This window comes from Macaca thibetana, chromosome X, assembly GCF_024542745.1.
Source record: "Macaca thibetana thibetana isolate TM-01 chromosome X, ASM2454274v1, whole genome shotgun sequence".
Taxonomy (NCBI): domain Eukaryota; kingdom Metazoa; phylum Chordata; class Mammalia; order Primates; family Cercopithecidae; genus Macaca; species Macaca thibetana.
The window spans coordinates 19,639,556-19,660,671 of NC_065598.1; the positions used below are offsets into that span (position 1 = coordinate 19,639,556).

At 44.4% G+C, this 21,116-nt stretch overlaps 1 protein-coding gene across 22 annotated transcripts in view; it reads right to left on the reverse strand.

Moving 5' to 3' along the window:
• Nucleotides 1–8,460: 8,460 nt before the first annotated feature.
• The window catches only part of MAP7D2 (MAP7 domain containing 2), a 110,796-nt gene continuing 98,140 nt past the window's right edge, over nucleotides 8,461–21,116 (reverse strand). For 11 of the 22 annotated variants that reach the window (XM_050775099.1, XM_050775097.1, XM_050775095.1 and 8 more), the window contains 7 exons: nucleotides 18,028–18,274; nucleotides 17,175–17,279; nucleotides 15,501–15,557; nucleotides 14,983–15,061; nucleotides 14,280–14,466; nucleotides 12,379–12,654; nucleotides 8,461–9,998 (listed from right to left, as the gene is read on the reverse strand). In XM_050775099.1, coding sequence (XP_050631056.1) covers nucleotides 12,405–12,654; nucleotides 14,280–14,466; nucleotides 14,983–15,061; nucleotides 15,501–15,557; nucleotides 17,175–17,279; nucleotides 18,028–18,274 — 925 coding nt within the window. In that variant the 3' untranslated portion in view covers nucleotides 8,461–9,998; nucleotides 12,379–12,404. Of the gene's footprint in view, nucleotides 9,999–12,378; nucleotides 12,655–14,279; nucleotides 14,467–14,982; nucleotides 15,062–15,500; nucleotides 15,558–17,174; nucleotides 17,280–18,027; nucleotides 18,290–21,116 lie in introns of all 22 variants that reach the window. The other 11 variants (XM_050775098.1, XM_050775096.1, XM_050775093.1 and 8 more) reach the window with 1 other exon arrangement.

Below are 21,116 nucleotides of genomic sequence, written 5' to 3' on the forward strand. Positions count from 1 at the left end.
GAAAGAAAAGAAAAGAAAAGAAAAAGTCCAGCGCCTTCCCACTGTAGAAACTCTATCCCCAAATCCCTTCCTACCATAAGTGGTCTCTTTTGTGTCCACGCACAACCCAAAACCAATTCAAAAGTCATTCATCTCTCCAAAACTTCATTGCCTGATGAATTTATTTTGTTCAACCCCATATTAATTAGGTACCCCACAGTCTCGTCTTAACTTTTCACTCCAGTTCCCACTCTCCCTTGGACTGGTAGGGAAAGAGAACATAATGGACCCTGTGGTAGATTTTACAATAAAATATTCAAAACATTTACCACCCTTCCCTCCCCAGGCCCCTTACTAGAAAATTTTATTATATTATATTTTTATTAATTTATTAGAGATAAGGCCTCTGTTACCCAGGCTGGAGTACATTGGCACCATCACAGCTCACTGCAGCCTTCAACTAACTTCCTGCCTTAGCCTACCAAGTATCTTGGGCTCAAGCTATCTTCCTACCTTAGCTTCCCAAGTATCTGGGACTGTAGGCACCATCATGCCTGGCTGTTATTTTAATTTTTGTAGAGAGAAGATCCAACTATGCTGCCCAGGCTGGTCTTGAACTCCTGGGGTTTAAGTGATCCACCTGCCTTGGCTTCCCAAAGTCCTGGGATTACAGGTGTGAGCCACTGTGCCTGGCAGAGGCCATAATTTTAATTCATAGAGTTTCTCAGTAACAACTGTGTTTATTCACTCACAAATATTTACTGAATATCTGTGTTGGGTGGTAGGAATGTGGCAGTCTTGCTGTCGTAACACTTACAGTGAGGGAGATAGACCTTAATCAAAGAATCTCACAAATCAATGTGTCATCACAAACTGTAATGATATGAAAATGTGGGCTGGGCATGGTGACTCACGCCTGTAATCCCAGCACTTTGGGAGGCCAAGGCAGGTGGATCACCTGAGATCAGGAGTTCGAGACCAGCCTGGCCAACATGGTGAAACCTGTCTCTACTAAAAATACAAAAATTAGCTGGATGTGGTGGCACACGCCTGTAGTCCCAGCTACTCGGGAAGCTGAGGCTGGCGAATTGCTTGAACCTCGGGGGCAGAGGGGCAGACGGGCAGAGGGTGCAGTGAGCTGAGATTGTGCCACTGCACTCCAGCCTGGGCAACAGAGCAAGACTCCATCTCAAAAAAAAAAAAAGGCCGGGCGCGGTGGCTCAAGCCTGTAATCCCAGCACTTTGGGAGGCCGAGACGGGCGGATCACGAGGTCAGGAGATCGAGACCATCCTGGCTAACACGGTGAAACCCCGTCTCTACTACAAAATACAAAAAAACTAGCCGGGCGAGGTGGCGGGCGCCTGTAGTCCCAGCTACTCGGGAGGCTGAGGCAGGAGAATGGCGTGAACCCGGGAGGCGGAGCTTGCAGTGAGCTGAGATCCAGCCACTGCACTCCAGCCTGGGCGACAGAGCGAGACTCCATCTCAAAAAAAAAAAAAAAAAAGAAAAGAAAAAAGAAATAAAAGAAAAAGAAAATGTGTAACAGCCGACTTGACCTTCACACCCATCACAATTACAAATAATGACTTTTTTTTTTTTTTTTTTTTTTGAGACGGAGTCTCGCTGTGTCGCCCAGGCTGGAGTGCAGTGGCCGGATCTCAGCTCACTGCAAGCTCTGCCTCCCGGGTTTTTACGCCATTCTCCGGCCTCAGCCTCCCGAGTAGCCGGGACTACAGGCGCCCGCCACCTCGCCCGGCTAGTTTTTTGTATTTTTTTAGTAGAGACGGGGTTTCACCGTGTTAGCCAGGATGGTCTCGAACTCCTGACCTCGTGATCCGCCCGTCTCGGCCTCCCAAAGTGCTGGGATTACAGGCTTGAGCCACCGCGCCCGGCCAATAATGACTTTTAAAATTGTCTACTGTCTCTCTTCACTGCTAGACTATAAGCTCCAGGAGGATGGGGACACTTTCTAGTCTTGTTCTCTGCTCCATCCCCATCCCTAGCAAAATGCTTAGCATGGAGTAGATATTCATTTGTACTTGCTTCATAAATGAGCAGTTATGAAATGGGTTGCCTTCTGGATAAGGGGGAGAAAAGTCTCACAGCAACTGTGCTCCCAGGTGGAAGGTGCACATATTCTGCTTGCATGAGCGATACAAAGATGGATGAAATGCCCTCAGCAGAAGATTCTCAAGGATTTTCAAAGTCAGCAACAATTTCTGGTGAGGGAAGCTGGTTGAGAAGATTGATTGGAAAACTTGCAACTATAGCTAGAAGGTGTGTAGACTAGCAAGAGCCTCTAGGGGCTGGGTCTGTCTGATTTGTCTGGGCAGGCACTTTGGGCTGTGGTGAGCTAGGCCAAGTGCAGGCTCCAAAGCACACCTTGGGGTTAGAAGCCCAGCTCTGTACTTCCTGGTTGCATGTGACCTCGGACCAGTGGCTTGGCCTGAGTCTCGGGTCCCTCATGGTGAAAAGAGCATGGTAACAACCATGCCTATCTCGGAATGTTGTCTGGAAGGTTAGGAGATACAGCACATGAAAAGCCTTAGCACAACGCCCAGCTGGCTCAGGATGGGTTCTTTGGGAAACTTTCAGACCAACTGGCATGCGGGGCATGTGTGCAGAGTGACTGGCGTGGGGAGGCGTGAAGGAAGCAGGAGGGAGAATTTAGACTGCAATGCAGTCTCTGCAGAGCCCTCAGGTGACCCCACGGGGAGCTCTGAAGCTGGGATGGCTCAGAGTTGTCCTACTTCCAGGCAAGGGGCTTTGTACACTGAACTGATCCAGTCATCAGATACAGGTTGCCCCAGGAGGAGGTTTAACCTTGGCGAGGCAACCTCCTTCAGCCAAGGGCAATTCCCAGACAGGAAGTCCACCGACAGGCTTCAGGGGCTGTAACTCCAGCATCCGGAAGGAGACACCTGGAAGGATGAACACCTCAGTCCTAAAAGGGAGGTCCATCTGGGTGGCGCACCATGATATCCACTCCACTAGCATTTAATATGAACCTTTGAAGCCATTAGTATAACTATTTTGGATTTCCCAAATCCTGCCGAGGATATAAGGACCCTCACTTGTCAAAGTGTAACCCTCCAAAAGTTAAAAACATAATTCTGATGTTAATATAAAGCAAGCATGTGTCAAAAAATGTATTGAACTCATTAAGGAGTAGGATGAGAAAGCAAGTTAAAGGCGGAGATGAGGACTATTATGCACACATGTGTGTACGTAACATACACACACGTGTATTTAGTAGGAAAAAAAAGCCGGGCGCGGTGGCTCAAGCCTGTAATCCCAGCACTTTGGGAGGCCGAGGCGGGTGGATCACGAGGTCAGGAGATCGAGACTATCCTGGCTAACATGGTGAAACCCCGTCTCTACTAAAAATACAAAAAACTAGCCGGGCGTGGTGGCGGGCGCCTGTAGTCTCAGCTACTTGGGAGGCTGAGGCGGGAGAATGGCGTGAACCCGGGAGGCGGAGCTTGCAGTGAGCCGAGATCACGCCACTGCACTCCAGCCTGGGAGACACAGTGAGACTCCGTCTCAAAAAAAAAAAGAATGCTGGAATAAGATGGCATAGTTAGAGATGAAGTTTTTTAGTGTCCTATAGGAACAAATAGACATAACCTCTAACTCCAGAGGCTGAATCCTAACCCACAGCACATGGTGAGCTGCTCGGACTAACATCTTCCGAGACCCAGCTGGCCCAGAGGCTGCCTTGTGAAGACAATCCTCTATCAGGGCTTGGAAAGGGTGCACAGTTATCTTGTTGCCTTTCACATTCTGAATAATTTCTTACCATTGTGAACCTTGTACCAGCCACCAGGGCTGTCACCCACAGAGTAGGTCCCTGAGAATCCTTTAGAAGGCCAGGTCCACTGAAAAAATGGAATTTATTCTGTCCTCCCAGTGGACCTACGAAGATTCGGTTTGTCCTAGAACAACCTACAGGTCCCACAGTGATGACTGAATTCAATCCAACAAGCTTTACGCACGTCTACTGTGTGACACAGCCCTGTTCTAGCTGTTAGCTCTGCGTGGATGACTTTCCTGTTGTTTCAAGATGACCCTACACACACTATTAGGAAAATATGACTAAAATGTAAGTACAGCCAACAAATTGCTGCTAGCTCTAATGCTGAAAAGAAGTTACTTTCCGCAAAGGTTCAATTGCTTGGAACTCTTCCTTGCATTTCCTGAGATAAGGTGAGATGGGAAAAGCCTGCCTTCATCATTTCTTGGAAGTCCAGAAAGCTGGCAGCTTTAGACACTCCCCCGGCCCCAGTCCCTTGGTGCCAGTTGAATGGTCGCATTATTTAACTGCAGCATAGAAGCCTCGGCAGGAGGTTCTTGTTGATTTACTGCAGAGCATGGAGGGAGGAGAAGGGGGTGAACTCTCCAGGGGCAACACCTGCAGCTTTTTAGCTCCCTCTGCCTTTTGCAAGGGGACCCTCAGGCTCTGGGCAATAGGTGATTTCTTTCCACAGTGCCATGAGTGCCCATTGCCATGGACCCTGGCTTGGACTTTAGAGGGGAAAAAGAGGACACTGAAACACTCCCTCCCTAGTGGTTAATGTGGGGGATCTGTCCCAGAAACACAAGGGCAAGAAGAGTCACAGTGTAAGTCACCCTATGCCCGAATCCATGGTCATTGCTAAAGGCATGTCTCCAAAGGTTCAGAATTTTCAAAGCGTCTTAAATTACAGCTTCACCCAATCCATGTCTCTCATCAACATAGGAGCCCATGCTGGGCATCTGAGAGGTGAGCCTGTGTTTGGCATTTGATCCTATGTTTATGAAGTGAATGCGAAACAACACAAAACAGCCCACACTCATTGTGACATAAACATTGTCCTAATTTGGCCTATTGAAGGGGGAAGATAGGGAAGTGACTGCTTCAAAGAAGAATGCTATCTTCGAACCCCATGTCCTTGCTTTCAGGTACAATGAGAACTTGAACTAATGGCTGATAAAGCCAAGCTTTGCTGCTTTGAGTAGATGAATGGATGACAAACCCTTGAAAAAGCACTCAGGTAAAAATGTTCTAGAATTAGTAGTGATGGTTGCACAACTCTGTGACTAAAGACCACTGTATTCTATACTTAAGAAAGATAAATTTTAATAATGTCAATATATTTAATAGTATATATATATCTATTTATCTAATCTATATCTAATTTTGAGATGGAGTCTCATCCAGCCTGGAGTGCTGGAGTGCAGTGGCGCCATCTTGGCTCACTGCAACCTCCACCTCCCAGGTTCAAGCGATTCTCCTGTCTTAGCCTTCCGAGTAGCTGGGACTACAGGCGTGTGCCACCATGCCCGGTTAATTTTTGTATTTTTAGTAGAGATGGGCCTTCACCATATTCGTCAGGCTGGTCTTGAACTCCTGACCTCGGGAGATCCACCCACCTCGGCCTCCCAAAGTGCTGGCATTACAGGCGTGAGCCACTGCTTCCGGCCTCAATATGTATTTTAAAGCACCTTCAGAACTAGGAGTTTCCATGAGGGTCCTGGCCCTTTGCTACTCATTTTGTAAGTGCTTGCTCTAGCAAGACTTTTTTTTTTTTTTTTTTGCCCTGCCTACCCCCTAGCAAATCAGTGTTGCTGCTCTGGGGGGCAGAAAAGCCTGTCAACTTCCCCTGGGGGTACTAAAGCTGGGGTCCTGGAAGTCGGGTGCAGTGGTTCGTGCCTGTAACCCCAGCACTTTGGAAGGCCAATGCGGAAGAATTGCCTGAGCTCAAGAGTTCGAGATTAGTCTGGGCAACATAGGGAGAATGTGTCTCTATTAAAAAATATGTCTCTTTGGCCGGGCGCGGTGGCTCACGCCTGTAATCCCAGCACTTTGGGAGGCCGAGGCGGGTGGATCACGAGGTCAGGAGATGGAGACCACGGTGAAACCCCGTCTCTACTAAAAATACAAAAAAATTAGCCGGGCGTGGTGGCGGGTGCCTGTAGTCCCAGCTACTCGGGAGGCTGAGGCAGGAAAACGGCGTGAACCCGGGACGCGGAGCTTGCAGTGAGCCGAGATTGCACCACTGCACTCCAGCCTGGGCAACAGAGCGAGACTCCGTCTCAAAAAAAAAAAAATGTATCTTTAAATATATATAAAAAATAACGCTGGGGCCCTGGAGTCACAGCCAGCTCTGCCAAGTTCCAGCTGTGTGTGTCCTTGGGGAAGTTACCGTCCCATACCTACCTCAAAGCATGATTTTTTTTTTTTTTTTTGAGACAATAGAGTCTCGCTCTGTCGCCCAGGTTGGGGTGCAGTGGCGCGATCTCGGCTCACTGCAAGCTCCGCCTCCCGGGTTCACGCCATTCTCCTGCCTCAGCCTCCCGAGTAGTTGGGACTACAGGCGCCCGCCAACACGCCTGGCTAATTTTTTTGTATTTTTAGTAGAGACGGGGTTTCACCATGTTAGCCAGAATGGTCTCCATCTCCTGACCTCGTGATCCACCCGCCTCGGCCTCCCAAAGTGCTAGGATTACAGGCGTCAGCCACTGCACCCGGCCCCTACAATTCTATTTTCAAGTTGCTGAAATGAAATCTCATTGACTGGAACCAATGTGAGTGCTGCCTATAGGATGAGCCTTCTTCATATGCACAAGATTTCCCATTCATTCACTTAAATTTTAACATTCCTCTCATTTTAGCTAGTTTTTATTTCTATGAATTTTATGGGTTTTGTTGGAACCTATTTCCAGTTTATTGCTGATATGTAAGAAAAAGACTCATCTGGCCAGGCATAGTGGTGCATACCTGTAATCTCAGCACTTCGGGAGGCCAAGGCGGGAGGATCGCTTGAGCCCAGTTCAAGACCAGCCTGGGCAACATAGACCTCATCTCTACATAAATATTTAAAAGAAATTAACTGGGCATGGTGGTGCACACCTGTATTCCTAGCTACTTAGGAGACTGGTGCAGGAGAATCACTTGGGGCCAGGAGTTCGAGGCTGCAGTGAGCTATAATCATGCCACTGTACTCCAGCCTGGCCCTGTGCCCCCACGCCCCCAAAAAGAAAACTATTAATTTTTCTTTGATAGTTGGCCTCCTTGTGAAATCATTCTAAGTTTTTCATGGGTTTCCAGAAAAAAGAACATTTGTGAAGCTTCTCATTTCTAAGAGTTCTTGCTTCATTTTCTTACATAATTGTGCTTTTTAAAAAAAGACAGGGTCTTGCTCCATTGTCCAGGCTGGAGTACAGTGGTGTGATCATAGGTCACTGCAGCCTTGAGCTCCTGGGCTCAAGTGATCCTCCTGCCTTAGACTCTCAAGTAGCTGGGATTATAGGTGTGTGCCACCACACCCAGCTAAGTTTTTAAAATTTTTTTTGTACAGAACAGAGGTCTTGCTTTGTTGCCCAGGCTGGTCTTGAACTCCTGGCCTCAAGTGATCCTCCTGCCTCGGCCTTGCAAAGTGCTGGTATTACAGGTGTGAGCCACTGCACCCGGTCTAATTGTGCTTTCTGAACAGTGCTGAGGAATGAGTATGGAGGTCACCCTGTACTGTGCCCCAATGTAATGGGTATACCTCTTGAGACAAATTAGTTCTTTACATTTGCTTTCTAAATTAACAAAAGCATCTAATAGGAAACCTGTACATAGTAAGAAAAAATTTGCAATGTTCACAAACAAGAAACTGTTCTTAGGAATGACTGGCCACCAATGTAGGCCCTATGGCCAGAGGTCATGATGACATATGTTACTTCTAATGCCCCTCCCAGAGGCCTGCATATGGAAATAGTGTCTGCTTCTGTGCCCTGACCAGAGGCTTTGTTAGCAGAACTGGGGAAGGCAGCAATGACTGGGCCCTCAGCTGAAGAGATGGCAGCCCAGAAGTTACCACAGGGGTCTCTTAATTCCAGTCCTTTCCACCTGGCTTCTGGTCTGGGCTGGTACTGTCTCCAGGCAGTGGAAAGCCTGTGAGTTAGATACAAAAAAACTGGTCTGGGTTTCAGCTTACCTGAAAATAAGGGTCAACATTCCCATTATAATTTTATTTAAATGCCAAATTGCTATGTGCAATGTTCTCATAGATTATGGTAAGGTTAACTGTATCTTAGCTAGAAAGCCCTCGCACCAGTGGTATGAAAGTACAGGAACTTGGCTGGGCATGGTGGCTTATGCCTATAATTCCAGAACTTTGGGAGGCCAAGGCAGGAGGATTGATCACTTGAGCCTACGAGAGCAGCTTCAGCAACATGGTAAGACCTTGTCTCTCCCAAAAAAAAAAAAGGAAAGAACAGCAACTTTTTACTATATTCAGAAGTCCATTGTGTTCTAGTGATAGTCATCACTTAATAAGCTTTATGCAGTTGACTCCACTTGGCACTGGCAACAAAGGAATTTTTAATGAGTTTGACAGGGAAAGGACACCCACACAGGATTTTTTGGTTTTCTTCTACACAAGTTTTTAAAAGCCTGGTTTGGTTTCAGCACGTTGAGCTTACAGAAAAAATAAAACGCTAGCAAGTCATCAGACTCTTCAATGAAAATGTATTTCACATTAAACACAATGTACATATCATGCAAATGAGGCATCACCACGGTCACAGTGGTGCTGTGAGGTACAACAAATCACAAGAAAACAGACATTTAGCAAAATAAGGCTCTAGGAAAGATGAGAGGCATTTTTTGAAAGCCAGACCATGCTATGGTTTCTGTGTGCCTGTCATAAAGTGACTTGGCCAGTATTTGCCGAGATGGACAGCACCGCATTATGTGGAAGCATGTACTTTATTGAGTATAGACAAATACACATACAGTTTCCGTAACTAATACATTCTTAAATGTAGCTGGCTGTAAAAGCACATGAACAAGATGACTACTGAGACTTCTTTGTATCTCCTGGTTGCAAACCTCTCTCAGAATTATGAATCTTTCCAAACCCTTAATTATCCAAGTCAAAACAAAAAGTTTCAAAGAAGAAAAGGTCATTTTAATCAGAAAGCCACATTTCGCCACAAAAAACAAAATTAAGAAAACACACCATTATATGGCATAAAATGTGTGGAGTAGACATTCTAATGTCATTTTTCCCATTCAGATTTTTTTCTTAATGTTAAAGTCCACTAAAGTGACATACTGGGTCCAATGTGGGCCCCCTATTGTTTCAGAATGCTATGATTTTTGTTTGCACCTGGTTTTATTAAAGCTGGGCAAACACAGGAGCAGACAAAGAAAACTCCCAAGATCCAACAGAAAAAAAAAAAATAGCAAGAACACTGAAAACCAACCACCTGCACGTGAGACATAGGATTCATTCAGCTGGAAAGTCACTCCATGGTCTGGAGTGACTACAGCGTGAAGATTTTAAGGTGTGACATGAAAGAGTCCTTGCTAGATTCAGTTGCCCATGTATACACGAATATGCATAAGAGAACAGAAATCATTACTGACTGTTTTGACTTCCTTCCTCAACCAAACTTACTACTTTACCCCCAAAAGAATAACGTGGGGCAATGCATTTTTGCGGGTGGCAAAGCTTAACAATAACTTTTTAAAGGCTTCTTGATACTGCCTTCAAACAGGGAAACTCTGGAGATGGGGAACCTCCTGAATTTCTTCTCTGTCTCAAAAAAGACAGGGAGATATACAGTGCAAGTTGAGTATATGTTTAACTAGAGTTTGGGTAAATGTCTAGAATATTTTACAGGAAAAGACATCTAAATGTTTATGTGCTCCCACTTTGGGAATAAGAACGGTTATAAAGCGAATTGCCGAGCCAGTCACTCAGGTCATTCAGAGGGTCACTATGATAATAGAGAAGTTCAGGAAGTGCTTTATCAGCAGCTGAAGCTCATAAACAGAACTGTAAAAGGAAACTTTGCTAAAGCCCAACAAGGTGAAAGTCTCAAGGTTTCTACCAAGAGTGGCCAGTGTTTGACATACTACCTAGGAATACAGTTACATTCCAAGCTAATAATTTGGGATCCAGCGGTAAGGGTGACAGAAGCTTCTTCAGGCGGCTGGCAGCTCGGATTTGACTATCAGCAGCTTTACAGGTTCTCCAAACACCTGTGTCAATTCAGAAACAAAACCAGATGAGATCAAAGGGAAAACCAAGTACTCTGCAGTTTGTAGCACTATTCTCTCACTAAAACGATCACAACACGCTGTGGCACTTTCTACCTTCTTGCTAATTATATTTTCCTCCTGGGCTTATACAGTATTTCTCAACAGAAGTGATACAGTATTTTACACAGGACTATTCTTTTAGATGGGTCAAATTTTCCTTGTACGGAACTTTCCTAAAACCTGCAGATGTTTAATGTCTCAAGCTTTATCTTTCAAATGCCCCCAGCCACTCTGGCAACAAAAACCATCAACACATGTCCAAACGTCCCCTGGTGGGGGTGGTACCACTTTTGGTAGAGAAGAATTTGACAAATAGACCCAATCATAATTAAAAATATACAAGCAGTGTGAATAAAATGATTTAGTCGAGATTTTCATTTTTGGATAGGGGTTTTGCATTTCTTTTAGAGATGTAAGAAATAAATTTGAGGATCTATGAATACTCTAATAAATTTTGTGGATTCTCTGTTCCCTACTGTATAGTGAGGTAAGTGAACTGAAGGGAAACCAATTTTAAAGTCAAAGTATGTTAAAAACACAAAAAAACTCTTAATAAATATTAAGCCACTTAACTGTCAGGGAACTAGAATGCTCAGGTGAATTAGTATTTTAAGTGTCCAAGAAGGCAGCTGCTTTTCCAAACCAGTGATATAGTTTACTCTAAAAGTGACCCATCACACACCAAGAACCAAGAGAAATGGTCTCTCAAACTTGTCTTATAGGCAAGAGCTGAGGTCAGGTAGAAACAAGTATACAAAAAACACAGTGACCTCAGCTCTGTAGCCTCTCCAACTTGTTTCCTCATCTGAAAAATAAAAACATTGGACTAAGTTATTTTGGCCACTGAATTTGTTATGGGAGTGAAGTATAAAAAATAAAGTGACTGAGAAAATGCCGAGAATACAAAAATTCTTTAAGAATCTAAAATGGCCAGGCGTGGTGGCTCACGCCTGTAATCCTAGCACTTTGGGAAGCCAAGGCGGGCGGATTGCCTGAGCTCAGGAGTTCAAGACCAGCCTGGGCAACATGGTGAAACCCCGTCTCTACCAAAATACAAAAAATTAGCCAGGTCTGGCGGCATGTGCCTGTAATCCCAGCTACTCAGGAGGCTGAGGCAGGAGAACGGCTTGAACCTGCGAGGTAGAAGTTGCTGTGAGTGGAGATCATGCCACTGCACTCCAGCCTGGGCATCAGAGCGAGACTCCACCTCCAAAAAAAAAAAAAAAAATCTAAAATAGACGCCAGGCATGGTGGCTCAAGGCTGTAATCCCAGTGTTTGGGAGGCCAAGGAGAGAGGATCACTTGAGGCCGGGGGTTCAAGATCAGCCGGGCAACATAACAAGACCCAACCTCTACAAAAACTAAAAAAAATTAGCTGGCCCTGGTGGCATGTGCCTATAAGCCAATTACTCAGGAGGCTGAGGCAAGGGGATCTCCTGAGCCCACGAGTTTGAAGTTCCAGTGAGCTGTGATTGCACCACTGCACACCAGCCTGGGGAACAGAGTGAGATCCCTTCTCTTGAAACAAAAACAGAATCTAAAGTAGGAGGAGCAATTGGAATTATTAAATTATTAAAGGATTTGGTGACAGACTCTAATTATGTTTTCCTTATTCAAAAACAAGCTCCAAACTCAAGTAAATCAAATGTGATGCATATATAACGAAGTATACCTTACTACAGAGTGTATATAACTCATAGATACTCTTACTCAAATGAGAATAGCTTCTGGAAGCACTTTGGCAAAAAAAAAAAAAAAAAAAAAAAAAAAGGCCAAAGGTGGGGAAAAAACCTTCGAGACACAAAAACTGCAGTTCTCTCTCCCTCAGGTATGATCCAAGAATAGACGTCTGCTTTGGAAGAATCCAGAATGGGTCAAGAGAATAGCAAATCATGTGGCCCAACACTCGCAATGTATATGCATGATTCTAGATAGAATGTGGGATGTCACTGAGCAAAACTAGAGGTGGGGAAATTCATCTTACTCATATCACCTTGCAACACTACTACAGTATTCTTTCCTCGCCCATAAAAATGCTACTCAGGCTGGATTGGTAGTCAAACCTTTAGCCAGTGTTCTCAACCTTCCCATCTACACACCCTCTACACACCCTAAACAGCAGGGTTAGGACAAGGCGGCTCGGCGCTGAAGGCTCGCAGATGAATCACTTGAAATCTGTCTCAATTCTTGTGTGTGCTGTAGTATACCATAATGTATTCATGTTTGCATTTTTCAAATAAAATTTGACCATCCAAGAGGCCTATCTTCACAAACTCCAGTTAAAAGGTTATGAAGTCAGAATATGATCAAAAGACTGTACCTTTTATTAAAGAGATGCTGTATTTGTCAACAGAAGGTGTTGAGAGGAGTTTCTTGGCCAGGACTGTTAAATCCTTCGATAAGGTTTTTGTTACAGTCGTCCAGGCTGAGATTTTCACTGGATCTCTTGGGGAATGTGGGGGGACCAGTGAAATCTAAGAGATCTTGAAGTGCTCGGGCATTACCAGTTCCATTTTGGTCCAGAGACACCCCAGGAATCATTTCACTCACTGGTGAAAATTCTGGGATAGAGATAAGCTCTTCTTTTGAAACAGGACTAGAAGAAATGAACGAGAGAGAGAGGAGGAGAGAGAGAGAGAGACAGACAACACAGCACAACATATTAATTCTATTTGCAATATTTTGTTATACTACTCTTCTAAAGAAAAAGGACTTAGAGTCGGAGTTTTTGTGTAACACATTGTAAAAAATACAAGTGGGTTCAAATTTGAGAAGGACAGATGGTGGACACAAGGCCCCTTGTATGAGAACACGGAAGCAGACTGAGCAGGGCTGTGATGGCCAAGCTCACAATGCCCAAAGGGTGAAAGGACAAAAACCCACAGGCACCAGCATTCTACTACAAAGAAGCAAGGAACTTCCAGAACTTTCTAAATAGGACATTCAGACAGAAAGTCAATGCCAAAAGTTCAAGCAAGTTGAGGAAGAGCCCTAATTAACACTGCTCCCAGTGCTACCTTTCCAGTAGTGCCACCTTGGGAGAATTGCTTTTCCTTCCTGCAGCCTCAGTTTCTTCGCCAGTAAAATGGGAACGATCATTTCTCTCTGCCAGGGCTCCTGTGAGTGTGAATCTGATCGTGCTGAGAAGAGTTCATGTGAAACTGCCTGAAGTGCTCAGTTAAGGTTGGGGGACCCATCATGAAAGGATCCCACCACAGACCACGTCATCACTGGCAAAGCCAACCTCACCCTCTGCTTCCTCTCTAAAGTGAGGCTTCCAATCCACCGTGACTTATCCAGCTCCAGCACAGCCAAGCCTGACTTTCTTTCTCTCTCTCTCTTCCTCTCCCTAGAGATGGAAGGAGGCATTTCATAATTGTGCCAGCTGTAAGGCCTAGCAAAGGAGCAAGTCCAGCCTCTGAAGAGTGGTGGGCTGAGGGCCTATCATCAGGAATCTCTTAACAGCCAGAGTAAGGCTGCTGCCAGGTTCTTCTTTTTCTTTCTTGTGAGATCTTAGAGAAGAATCTAGGCCGGGCGCGGTGGCTCAAGCCTGTAATCCCAGCACTTTGGGAGGCCGAGACGGGCGGATCACGAGGTCAGGAGATCGAGACCATCCTGGCTAACAGGGTGAAACCCCGTCTCTACTAAAAAAAAAAAAAATACAAAAAACTAGCCGGGCGAGGTGGCGGGCGTCTGTAGTCCCAGCTACTCGGGAGGCTAAGGCAGGAGAATGGCGTGAACCCGGGAGGCGGAGCTTGCTGTGAGCCGAGATCCGGCCACTGCACTCCAGCCTGGGTGACAGAGCGAGACTCCGTCTCAAAAAAAAGAATTAAAAAAAAAAAAAAGAAGAAGAATCTAGAAAAACCAGAACTGCAGAAGCGCAGGGGAACTGTCTCTGGTGGAAATTCATCCTCCAGAGCCCCCACGGGGTCAGCTGAGAAGGCATCCTTGCTTAGCGACTTCCCTCCTTCCCCTTTCTCCTGAAAAACTCCCAAGAGCTTTCCTCTAACAAATCACATGCCCTAGAAACTCTGTTTCAGGCTCTGCTTCTAGGGAACCTGACGCAAGACACTAGAATGTTATACCACTGAGAGCTTTCCCATAACGTCAATCAAACCTGCTTTAGGTGATTTGGTTGTATAAAAGATGAAGAAACCAACTAAAAGAAAGGGTAGTATTTGGAGAAGTGATGAGGCTTAAATGCAAAAGAAATGAATATACCTCACATCCATAGACTGAACTTCTTCAGTTGAATCATCCAGACTATTTGATTTCCCATCAAGGCCATCCAGATGAATGAGTCCCCCAGCTGGCTTAAGCCCATTAGAGAAAATGTCTTGGGGATAAGTTTCTGGGGCAGCGTGACCCAGACCATTAACTTCCTGGCAGGTGTTCAATCCATTGATTTCTGATCGAGAACACAAAGTCCCTTGTATTAATCATAAAATGTCTAAATAAAGTAACGGAAATATAGATCAAGGCAATTAATTTAATGCTCTGCTTCACTGATACTGCAGCATGTTTTGTGGAAGGAGCCACAAATAACCCCACATAATCACCTTCACACAGGGGATGAGAAGACAAATCACATTATCAGTGTCTGTGCAGAACCTCTGGAGAAGAGCAGAGTCAGGTCCTAATAGTCATAAAACCTGACTAGCAGTTAAGCTCCCTGGAAAGCACTGTGAGCCAGCAGCCAGAGTGCTTCCTACGCTGGGATTATGGGAGTAACCAAGGAACCCAGTGGATTCCCAAGTGGAGCTGACAGTCCCTGTGCTGGAGACACATCCCCAGGGAAGGGAAACTGCACAGGCCCCTGCCAGCAGTCACCCTCTTGGGATCCATGGGTCTGTTTACCCTGCAAGAAGTCTTATGAGCTTTTGCTACTAAAAGGAAGAACCCAAGAACCAGATGTCACACTCACCCATTTTGTTGGGGACAACTGGTTTTGTCTTATTTTCCATACACACAGCAGGCTGGACCCCCACTTTGGGGTCTTCTTTCTGAAAACAAATGGAAGGTGAATGAAGTGAGGGAAGGCTGACATCACACAGAAAAAAAAGTGCTTTTTAAAAGCATCCGATGATATTTTGAGCCTGGACCATCTGCCTGTTCTGTGGTAATTCTTTAAATCTTCAGCTGTGTTTCCCTTATTCTCATGTATTTTTATGTCAGCATTCTGTTTTTTATTCATGGACTACTATGCCTCTCTCTTCATCCCACCCCCCATTACTCTAAGGAAATCTTTAACCCATCCCATCTCTGAAGCCCCTCTTTCTTTTCAGGTACCTAACCCTCCTTAACCTAGCCAGGAACAAAGCAGGAAAACTGCATTTTTTTTTCTGGCTAATCCTCTCCAAGACCTACGATTTCACTGAGTGTATTCTGCTGTTCTTTTCTACTTAGTACATAAACTATTAAAATGGTCATTTGAATTCCTACCTTCACTTGTGGAGACACATCACTTTTCCTTGTTCTCTTCATGATTTCATCTATTCTCTAAAAACAAAAAACAAAATCAAGTAAGAGGACTATAAAACCGAAAACATAAAGTAGCTTGGTTTACATGCAACATCACATTTCTCAGAAAACTTGTAAAGACAAATGTCAGAAGAGGGTAACAAGTATAGAAAGGTTTTCCACTAGTTTTGGAGATGTACACCTCTGGCCCCATGGACAAGGTCAAATGCTTGAGAAGTTAACTAGTACGTATCTAGAATCAATATTCAATTTATATCCCATATTTCTCCTTCTTCTCCTTAGCCTCCCTATAAATCAACAAATTATCACCTGCCATTAAAGAGGACCTCCCTACAGAAAGTGAGGCTGAGGTGCATCACAGGGGAGAAGACCACAGGTTGGTCTCCTGGGTCCCAGGCCAATAGCAATACAAAGCCCAGGTTGGGCCTAGGATACCATGAGAATACGCCTTTATAATCAATCTCCTTAAACCCAACTTTACCCATAAGTACAGTGAGTGTAAATGGACTAAACACTCCAACTAAAAGACAAAGAGAGAGACTGTCAAACAGAATTAAAATAACAATTCCTGGCTATATGCTCTTTACTTATAAAAGCACACAGAAGAAGTTTTAAGTAGAAGGGTGAAAAAGATTTGACATACAGACACTAATCATAAAAGGGCTGTCAGGCCAAGCACAGTGGCTCACATCTATATTCCCAGCACTTCGCGAGGTTAAGGGAGGAGGATCCCTTGAGTCCAGGAGTTCGAGACCAGCCTGGCCAACATGGTGAAATCCCACCTCTACTAAAAATACAAAAATTAGCCAGGTGTAAGTGGTGTGCACCTGTAATCCCAGTTAGTTGGGAGGCTGAGGCAGGAAAATCGCTTGAACCTGGGAGGGGGAGGTTGTGGTGAGCCAAGATCGCACCACTGCACGCCAGCATGGGCAATAGAGTGAGACTCTGTCTCAAAAAAAAAAAAAAAAAAAAAAAAAAAGCGTGGGGGGAGGGGTGCTGTCAAAGTAGACTTTAAGACAAGAAATATCACTAGAGCCAAAGGCATATCACGATAAATATATATAAAACAAAACCTGACAGAACTGAAAGGAAAAAATGGGCAAATCCATAATCACAGATGGAATTTTTTTTTTTTTCTATTATTTGAGACAGGGTCTCACTCCTGTTCCCCAGGCTGGAGTGCAGTGGTACGATCTTGGCTCACTGCAGGCTTGACTTCCTGAGTGCAGGTCATGTTCCCACCTCAGCCTCCTACGTAGCTGGGACTACAGACACATGCCATCATACCCAGTTATTTTCTGTATTTTTAGTAGAGACAGGGTTTCACTGTATTACTCAGGCTGGTCTGGAACTTCTGGGCTCAAGTGATCCTCCCGCCTCTGCCTCCCTAAGTGCTGGGATTACAGGTGTGAGCAACCATGCCTGGCCGCAGATGGAGTTTTTAACAATCTTTCTCAATAACTGATAGAACGATATGGCAAAAAACTAATAAAGACATAGAAGATTTGAACAGTAGTATCAATGAACTTGACCTAACTGACAATCCTAGGATCATTATATCTAATCACTGCAGAAGAGAACTGGATTTACTTCCTATTCACTTACCCTAAGTTTTCCTGATCCCTCAGCCCTTACCTTCTTTCTCTCCAGTCTCTCCTGCTCAATCTGCAGCATGATCTGTTCTCTCTCGAGACGCATCTGTTCAGCTACCTCCCGGGCCTTTGCTTCTGCTGCTTCTTTCTAACAGAAACAGGTAAATCAAGGCAAAGCTTTAATAAGCTAAGAAAACAGTGTGGTAATTCCTTGGCTTTGCACATATTCCTTCATCTCATCATCTGCCCTAAAGTGGATGCTGCTCCAATATTCAACGTGGATTTACACAAACCACTAGATGACACAGCAAACATGGCTGGACCTCATTCATATACCCCTGGCTCACCATGCAAATCACCTGCAGACAGTTCTCATACATGGCCAAGGCTTTTCTGTGTCTGCAGGCAGGCTTGGACCATGAAGTGTGCATGTGGCCAGATCAGAGAGTTAATTCCCCTTCTACAGTGAGGGGCAGGATGTGGTAGATAAGTAGTTCAGTTTCCTCATCCCTCAGCTGGACAATTCTAAAGCATGATCCACAGTCTCTCAGAGGTTCCCAATGGGACTGTGTTCCAGTCACCCACAGTAACACATGCATCAATGCACTTCCACTGGCTTTTCTCCTATTCCTCTACTGGCTTCCTGGGATTCGCTTGCAAAAAAAACTGCTGGCACCCAAATTCTTATCCCAGGGTTTGCCTTTGGGAAACCCAAACTGACAGATGGCAAACATTACCAACTTCACTGCAACTGCCCCCAACTTATACTTAATAACCAGCCCAGTTTAAGAAAAAACTTCAAGTAAATATTATGAGTCATTGAAATTTAACTAATTGTACCTACTATCAAGGCCCTTAAAAAACAAGTAAAGTCCATCTGAGGACTCATACGGTACCTGCTTTTCAATCATGGCTTTCTCTTGCTTTTCTTGTTCTTGCTTTTCTTGTTCTTGCTTTTCTTTCAACAATAGCTCTTCCTCAGCCTTCCGCTTGGCCTCCTCGCCTGCCTTTCTTTTCTCTTCCTCTTCCTGTTTCTTCTTTTCCTCTTCCTGCTGTTTCCTTTCTTCTTCCTGCTTTCGGGCTTCCTCTTCTAGGCGATGCCTTTCCTCCTCTGCCTTTCTTTTCAATTCCTCTCTCTCCAGCCTTTTGAGAATACAACTGTTGTTAGAAGATGACATGCTCAAAAAGCAAATTGCCAGAGAACTGTGTGCTGACAGCCGAGAATAATGCTCCACATGGTAACGCGCACATACCTTTCAACAAGCATTCATTTAATAATATGATTCATCCTTCCTGGAAATCCACTCTGGTCCATATATTTACCAAAAAATATTAACCAGGCTTGACTTTAAATTCTGTAATACAGCAATGAATGATGTGTTGATGTGTGATGCATTCTGTATTGAAAACAGATGCTCCTCAGTCAATGAACAAATGATCACGATGAGAAAGTCAAGCCATCATTCTTATTGAATGACAATTCTTTTAAAAACCTAAGCAGAATAAATACTTAAAACCAATGAAAGCTAGGAAAAATGGGAAGTGTCTCAATGGCCACGAATGTGCCAGTCAGCAATTTAAGAGCAGTGACGATGAACTCAAAAAGTCATACCAATTGGGTTCTAATTGGTATGTGACTTATGAAGCAGCAAATGGAAGAAAATGCTCAACAGAAACTTGACATTTAATAAATTAAAACATTTATTTCCATTTATTTTGGCAATCTTTAGAAATCTATTTAAGCTTTCTTTGATATATGAAAATTAAGTGGCATTTAGACGTTTTTATCCACAGACAGATGAACGGTTCATGTTGTAGTGATAAAGAGCTCGAAGCAGTACGGGAAAATTCTGTAAAGTCCAAGAGCTTGTTTTAACCTTTCTAACGTTCCTCCTCCTCACATGTACGCCACTTTCCTTGGGTAATCACTGGCAATGTGATGTATGGGCATGACCCAAATTGTACTCTGATTATGCCACTCACTGTGTGACACTTGGAAAGTCACCTATGTCCTTAATGCCCATTTAAAAAATGGGAAAAGCTATACTATTGTTCTATGGCATTACCGTGATAATGAAAACGCCTGGCCCTAGAAGGTTCTCAAATGTTAGTTGGTTTTACAATCTAAAATGAATTCTCTCTCCAAGCCCCAATGTCCTTTAAAGTGCACCTATAAATCTGTATGTCTTTTAGAAATTACCTTCATTTGGAAGCATGTGCCAATGACTTACTGGGGTGCTGTTATTTGTTATAAAAAGGTCAAGACTTTAAAAGAGCATCCATCCATCCTAATGGTCAGCTTCAGAACTCATGCACGCTAATAGCCTATGTAGGACCAAAGGAAATATTTTGTTTATTCATTCAAAGAAATATTTTAAAAGAAAGATAAATACTGAAATATGTTAGCCCGAGGCTGTAACAATACGTGATAACACTAAATTAGGTCACAACGCCTATGAAGCATTGTGCGACAACTCAAATTATTAACAGATATTCTGCAGAGGAGCATTATAGAACCTATCAGAAAGAAGCTCCCATTTTATTAGATTCCTCAATGAAATACTAAGTATGTCCAACACAGGATTATCCAAAATGGATGTGTTAATAACAAGATATATCTAAAGGTTAACTGAAATACCATTTCATTTCTTACCCTTTATTAACGAGCCAATTATGATTGTCCCAGAGAAGTTAACACACAAAGGATATATTGTGTATTAATTAATGTATAAGCTACTTCATAAACGACCTGCCATTTTCATCTCCAGGACCTGAAAATCCATTATGTTTCTTTTTTTTTCTTCTGATGGCATCTTGCTGTTGTTGCCCAGGCTGGAGTGCAATGGTGCAATCTCGGCTCACCGCAACCTCTGCCTCCCAGGTTCAAGCAATTTGCCTGCCTCAGCCTCCTGAGTAGCTGGGATTACAGACATGCACCACCACGCCTGGCTAATTTTGCATTTTTAGTAGAGACGGGGTTTCACCACGTTGGTCAGGCTGGTCTCAAACTCCTGACCTCAGATGATCTGCCCGCCTCGGCCTCCCAAAGTGCTGGGATTATAGGCATGAGCCACCGCGCTTGGCCTCTGTTTCTTTTTACCATCAGGACTTCAGAAGTGCCCAGATGTACACATATAAGAACATCCTTATGGCCCCTGAACCTCCATAATCCTCATTATCACCCAAAATATAAATCCCCACAAGCCCATGAGACCCTGCTTGTCCTTTATGGAAATCTTGTACTTTTTTTTTTTTTTTGAAATGGAGTCTCACTCTGTTGCCCAGGCTGGATTACAGTGGCATCATCTTGGCTCACTACAACCTCTACCTCCTGGGTTCAAGTGATTCTCGTGCCTCAGCCTCCCGAGTAGCTGGGACTACAGGCATGCACCGCTATACCCAGCTAACTTTTGTATTTTTAGTAGAGACAGGGTTTCACCATGTTGGCCAGGCTGGTCTCGAACTCCTGACTTCAACTGATCCGCCTGCCTTGGCATCCCAAAGTGCTGGGATTATAGGTTTGAGCCACTGCGCCCAGCCCCTTCATCCTCTTATATACCAAGTTCTCTACCTCAACCACACTTTGCTTCCCCAAAGTAGGTAAAAAACCAAACAAACAAAAAAACCCTGGCTTCCCCTGTGTGAAACCATGTTCCTCACAATCCTCTCCAAGGAAGAGCATTCCTTCTCTCTCTGCTCAAAGAACCAGACAGCACATTAGATTTCATCATTTTCCCCACCACCCTCTGCTGTGGGCTACCCCGAGCTTACTGCCCTTGCTGTCATTACTAAACCTCCAAAGTTCATCAGCTCTGTGTGTAGTCCTTTTTTTTTCTTTGTAGAGGCAGGGTTTCGCTCTGTTGCCCAGGTTGGAGTGCAGTGCTGCCATCACAGCTCACTGCAGCCCCAACCTCTCAGGCTCAAGGGATCCTCCCACCTCAGTTCCCAAGTAGCCAGGACCACAGGTGGGTGCCACCATGCCTGG